Source organism: Gavialis gangeticus, unplaced genomic scaffold (assembly GCF_001723915.1).
Source record: "Gavialis gangeticus isolate Ggan-Ray unplaced genomic scaffold, GavGan_comp1, whole genome shotgun sequence".
Lineage (NCBI taxonomy): Eukaryota > Metazoa > Chordata > Crocodylia > Gavialidae > Gavialis > Gavialis gangeticus.
Window position 1 is genome coordinate 103,142,082 of NW_017728992.1, and position 6,558 is coordinate 103,148,639.

Consider the following 6,558-nt stretch of genomic DNA (forward strand, 5'->3'; position numbering starts at 1 on the left):
TTTATATGACAAAAATTTGCTGGTGGTACTTAAGGTTATATTATTTTAAATTGGTGGTACACAATGTGTCAGAGTTTGGGAACCGCTGATCTATAGTAGAAATAAATGTGACAGAGAGGTTGCCTCTCTCAGTCACTTTTCTGACCACACCTGCAGTTTAACAATTAGCATAAATTTGTAGGAGAATACCTTCCTGTGACTCAAGCAAGAAAAAAAATTTTGTTTTGAAATAGATGGTATGCTCTCCCAATCTTTAGAAAATCGGGGAAAAATAAGGATTTGATGCTGCAAATCTTTATACCCAAGTAAGTCCTCTTGATTTCACTGACATGGTTGCAGGGGTCTGTCTGTGGAGGACTTTGCAGGACAGGGGCCTAGGCAGAATACAAAATGCAAATGGGAGATGAAGTAACTAGCATGATAAACTACCTACAGAAAACCTTTCTGACCTCATTAAAATGGCTTGGAAAGCTTTCTTGGTTCCAAATTGGTTGCTAAATATGTTTTCAGGATTTTTAGAAGGTAAGATAATTGTACTGTTTGGATATACAGTGGAGGGGTAATATCCTGAGCGTATATCTTTCTTAAACTTTCCAAAATTTCATTTTATACCATAACGTTTGACTCTTCCTGTATCTGAAATGCATTTATACCAAAATGTCATAGAAAATATTGGGAAAAACGTGTCACTGGCTACACACATTACAGTCTTAACTTTAGGTGTGTCATAGTAGTAGGGGATGATAGTAGAAGGCTTGTCACTAAATTGTGAATGTAAGGGACAAGAGGTCGGGATCACTTTTCACTGCAAGGTTCCCTGTTTTCCTGGACGCTAGGGGAGAAGCACACTTGCATCTAGGAAAAAGGCAGCTCAGTTCAGCTGTCTTTCTGCTCTCTCCCTACCTTCTCAACAGTGAAAGAAAGCTTTATTTCTTTTCTGTTTCCATTTTCTGCTCATGGGTGTGATAGATTTTTACTTAGCAACTCTGTCTTGGAGAAGAGGAGAGAAGCTGTCCATGTATTCTCTAAATCTCCTGGAATCCCCAGCCTCCTTGTGTTGTTTGCTCAGCACTCTCTTCTTTCTCTTCAATTCATTCTCCCCTTCATCATGGTTTGAAGCCTGCCAAAGTGCTTAGCAGAAGCTTCCTCTTCTTTTTAGCCTTCACTAATTTCTGTCATCCAGGAAAAAGGTCCTACTAAGAGTGGGGAGAAAATACCAAGTCAGAAAGAACAATAACATGAAGATAGCAACAAAACTTTTATCTTCTAGTAGACACCCTCTCTCCTCTGCACCAGAGCCAGCCTTTTCTCCTATCGGTGACCTTTTAAGCAAACATAATAGCACTTTCTCCTCATCTGCCTTTAACACATAGGAGGAGTTTCTCATAAGCATCCCAAAGTATGTCATTGTCTTCCTTCAACAAGGATGGGAACAGTTGGGCAGCTGGTGTGCTGAAACCACTCCCTATGACGTTAACCAGCATTACTGCTTGGAAACAACCACTTATTATCCACCGTATGTACTTGCAAGCTTTTGGGGAGGGACCATGGAACCGTGGTCAATGAGTGAGTAGTGCTAGTGCTATTGCAGTACTAACATCATAACAATGTAACCTCCATAGCTTCTCACTGTGACATTAGCCCCATCATACTATCTTCCCTTCTTAGATGCCTACTAGTTGGGAGGTGTCCCAGTCCATATAACAGTCTTTGACCTTGTCAGAGTTGTAGATTTAGGCACATAGGTAACTGTATTCTTACAGCTTGGAACCTAAATGTAAAAAAAGCAAGTATCGTGATATCTTATTATGTTATGAACGATGACTCAATTTTCTATGTTCTATTTAACAATTATTTTTTTTGTGGTTTAACAGGTTGGGATTCGAGGGCTGGACATAGTTGTCTTGGGGGTAGAGAAAAAGTCTGTTGCCAAGCTTCAGGAAGAAAGAACTGTAAGAAAGATATGTGCGCTTGATGATCACGTCTGCATGGCTTTTGCAGGTATCGCTTGGAAGTGATTTTGTTCTGTGGAACATCTTATTGCAGATGTAGGCTGTGTAAATGCCTTTAAAGACTTGTGTGTACATGGGCAGGATGGTTCAGGAGATTGGTAAAAGCGTACAGAGACCTTCAGTTCTTCATCACAGGTTTGAATGTAGAAAGAGGTAGTTAATCGCATTAGCCTGAAGATAGGCAGAAGGCAGGATAGATTGACACCTTAGAGACTAACTGGCTCAGAGAAGTATATGCTTTCTGTCCCGGGGGACGATAAGAAAGGGGCAGGAGACCCCTCCCACGGCATGACACATGGCAGGAACAACCCGCCACAACGAGAAGAAAAGCCCCGAGAACAGGGCGAATTTACCTCCCTCAGGCACAGCTGGGCCAGGCAAGCCACAGAGGGGCGGAGCGCCCATGTGGTTTATCAGCCGCTTTTCTCTCTGGCTGGGCTGGTGCAGCCTGATGACACCATCAAAGAACACTGCAGGGATAAAAGCTGGCGGTGAGAAATCAGCAGGTGGTATGCAGCAGAGAGATAGATGCGGGACCATCCCCTGGGCCAGATGGAGACCTCCTGATGCCAGCAAGGAGGGGTCAGAGAGAGACGAAGCAGGAGGGTCCAGGGCCTGATTTAAAGAGCCACACCACCCTGGATGGCGAGGGAGTTGGTCCGAAGGAGGATGCCAAGGTATGGTGAAGCCAGCAAACGCAGGATGCATGATTGGGGAGGGGGCGGAGGACCCTCCCTGGAGTTTTGGTTCTTTATTTATATTTCAGTTTACCTTAAAGCCCCGGGGCCAGAGAAAAGTCCAAAGGACAGACATCGAGGGCTGAGTGGGCCAGGGCCGCTCAGAAGATCCCAACGTGGCTAGGCTAGACCCATCATTGAGGTCATCTCACCACTCCAACCACATCCGGGCAGCAGGGAGAAAGGTTGTTGTGACCAGAGAGGGAGTGGGACACCACATCGAAGTGGAGCCGAATTCTCCATCATTTGGCAGTCCCAATGGGCTGGCTCATGGCCGGGGTGTAGGAGAGGTGGACTCCTACGAACACGCACTAGTGACAACGCCTGGTGTGTTCCCCATGACAGAAGAGAACTCTGCTACTGAACGTAACACTCAAAACGTGGCAGGCGAGTATCGGGGTATCCTTCGGGAGAACGCGACCCTGCATCACGACAGCAGGGGTCGTCTCCGCAGCAGACTCCTAGCTCGTGCTCCAGGGCCGCATGGGAGAGGCTCCACAAAGTCAGATGGGCACACTTTCATGGGTGACAGCCTACTTCCTCTGAAGAAATAGTTTGCAACCTACAAATGCTTATGCCTCTCTGAACCAGTTAGTCTTGAAAGGGCCATCCTGCCCTCTCTTCTGCCAGGTTTGAATGTCGTAACCAAAAATCACTGGAGGATTATGGGAAACATTTTAGTCAAAAAACTCTGAATGACTCTTGCTTGACCTTTTCTTGTGGTCCCATACATAATGCCCTCACCCCTTTCAAAAGAAGTTTGGATAGTATTTGAAATACAGTATGAGAATGGGAGAGAGAGTACAGGGCTAGAAAAGTGCATATGTACAACTTTACTTCACTGGATCCACCTCTGGAATTATGCTTTGGGAGTGGGGAAGAAAGTGCCATAAACTGCTGTCATGGCAATCAGCGTGGTAAAAGCCTGGGAAATGAGGCTACTTCCAGTATTAATTAGTTGGTTTGCATATGCTGAGAAGATCCTGCCCCCTACTGCAGAAGAAGGCAAAAGCACCCGCAGTTCTTTACCAATCTGATGTAGGGGAAAAATTCATTCCTCACTTCAAATTTGGCAATTGATATGACCCTGAGTAGAAGAGCCAGGGACCCTATGAATGTTCTAAGTACTGGTACAAATGTTAGCACACTCCAGTGAAAAATCCTGTCTTAGTTTTAATCAACATCTCAGAGGAAGGCAACCTTCAGTAGGTTTCATGAATAGGGGAAAAACTCCTTCCTGACCACTGTAGGTGACCGACAAAAGCCCATGGAATTACCAGACACCTTCCTTGCTAAAAGAGAGTTACCTGTATAAACCAATCTGGGGATTACATATTATTGATTCTACATACCACAAGCATTTTTTTGTTGAACCAAGAACTCCCTTTCGTATCATGCCATCCCTTTCATAAAATTAAGTGCAATATTAAGTTCTCAACCTACAAACTCTTATGTGTTTTAAGCATCTGAATTACATTATCGACTGTGAAAATGGAAAGATTTTGAAGAGTGTATCTTACTTTGGGAGAAGGTATAATATACTTTGGTTGTCATCCCACCTTTGATAATTAGAGAGAGTCAGGTAGCCATGTTAAACTGAAGTTAGGTGGAAGGCAGAGCAGGGTGGCACCTTATAGTCTAATTTGTTCAGAGGGGCATGAACAAATTAGGCTACATCCAACTTCATCCGATGCTGAATTAAAGATATACAGTTAATTTAAATAAGCAGTAAAAAGCAAACTATTTTCAGAACTCTAAAGAAAACACTGAAGAGGGTATTCTTCACAAATTTGTGAAAAATATTTTTCCATTTTTTCTCCTTTCCTATTTGTTTACTTTGACTTTGGCCACACTTAGCGTATGGTCATTTTTAATTTTTCTTGTATAATAATTTTTATTTTGTGTAAGTCACAAAGTAAGAGGGGAGGAAAAGAACACAAGGAAAAGGTAACAGGATAGTAAAAATTGGCAGGAGACTTAGAAACTGATTTTCAACACTTTTTAAACTGAAATTTCAAGTTGCCAGGAGCCTCCTTTGAAGTTCCTTAGTTTCTTTTCACAATTAATGCAAGTGTCCATTAAATCCATATTTCTTGAATTAAAAGTTTGTATATCCTGAAGTTTTACTTTAAATACTGTTTTCTGAGGTGAACTAATTTGTGTTACTTCTATATTCAGTTTAGAGTAGATGCTTTTTATCTCTCTATGCTCCATTTCTGAGCAAATTGTTTCTCATAAAACAAAATGTTCTCTTTTTCATAACAGTATTTTGCTTCTTGAATAACAAAGTCTTTGTTTGATAACGAAAACACCTTTTATGACATGTTTCATAATTATAATTATTCAGGTCTGACTGCTGATGCCAGAATAGTAATTAATAGAGCCCGTGTGGAGTGTCAAAGCCATAAGCTTACTGTCGAGGATCCAGTCACAGTAGAGTATATAACACGCTATATAGCAACTCTAAAGCAGGTGAGCACCTTGGAGTTATGTTATCTATTAAGACATTTAGGTAACACTTCAGGTAACACGTTTAAAAAACAAAAAAGCTGCATCCAGAAATCTATTACACAAGAGCAGAAGTAGGAAATGTGTCACATTACCAGTAAAGAAGGGAAATAGGCCAAATTTTCTAGCACAGGACTTCTAAAGAATAAATAATATTTGTAAGAAACAATGATAGTAATTTTTAGCTCTTCTGGGGAGTATCTGCAGATGTCTTTCCCTTCCTACTTTCACATGTTAAGGGAATAGACAAGAGCTTTCCTGCTTTGTTTAGAAATAATAATGGACAAGTGTAGTGTGATGGGGAGAGAGATGTGTATCCATCTGTAGCTTGTAATCTGACCTCATGCTGGTGCTGTATGATTTTTATTATTGTCCACTTAGTATTGCCCTCTAGTGTTTTCTAGTGGGTGTGGAGGACCAGGACTCTATGATCATTCCTAAAACAAAGACAGAGAACAGCATTATTATATAAAGAAAATTAAGTTAAAAGCTCCTTTTTAATAAAATTTTTAAAATCAGTAGTGTGAAAGGCTGAACTGAGGGTGAAATTTATAAACATAGAGCCTCAATTTCAGAATACCCTTTTAAAGTTTAATGGAACAGCTATGAGCTATATAATCAATCAAATCTGTTGGGTTGTGGCCACTCCATGTCTGTAGTGGCTTTAAGTAAAAATATTAAAAAGTAAGCTGATTAGTTTATAATTCCTATTGTCTATTAAACATCTACATTACTTAGGGTCTCACTAAAAGTCAAAATTTACTATTAGTTATTTCTGGACAACATCAGTAGGGTTATGCAAATGTAGAAAATGTTGATTATTTAGTAATCCCAAATACTAGGAATTGCATTTTTCTAATGGCAGATCAATAATGACCAAATATAGATTTAATTGTTGTTGTTCAGAACCTTTTCAACATTTGGTTTCACATGAATCGCACAGATAATATTTTCGGTATCTAGAACGTTAAAACTGTGCAGTTTGTTCTTAGCGTTACACACAGAGCAATGGACGTAGACCCTTTGGTATTTCTGCCTTGATTGTGGGCTTTGATGATGATGGTAGTCCCAGACTGTACCAAACAGATCCATCTGGCACATATCATTCTTGGAAGGTAAGCTGCAGCTCAGTTAATAAATTATACTGTTATAAAATGTTACTGTTATAGAATTATACTGTTATAAATGGCTGCGGGTGCTCGACCACCTGGGCGACAGTGATCATCGCCTGCTGGAACCCACCATCCAGCGCAAGGTGGCAAAGGCCTGCAGCAAGGCAGCAGCCCTAGATTTCAGGAGGG

General features: G+C 41.1%; 1 protein-coding gene across 1 annotated transcript in view; it reads left to right on the forward strand.

Moving 5' to 3' along the window:
• The window catches only part of PSMA8 (proteasome subunit alpha 8), a gene marked incomplete at its 5' end in the record, with an annotated part of 22,235 nt that overhangs the window by 1,627 nt on the left and 14,050 nt on the right, over nt 1-6,558 (forward strand). Inside the window, 3 exons of the mRNA XM_019518885.1 lie at nt 1,875-2,001; nt 5,097-5,221; nt 6,250-6,372. Coding sequence (XP_019374430.1) covers nt 1,875-2,001; nt 5,097-5,221; nt 6,250-6,372 — 375 coding nt within the window. The remainder of the gene's footprint in view (nt 1-1,874; nt 2,002-5,096; nt 5,222-6,249; nt 6,373-6,558) is intronic.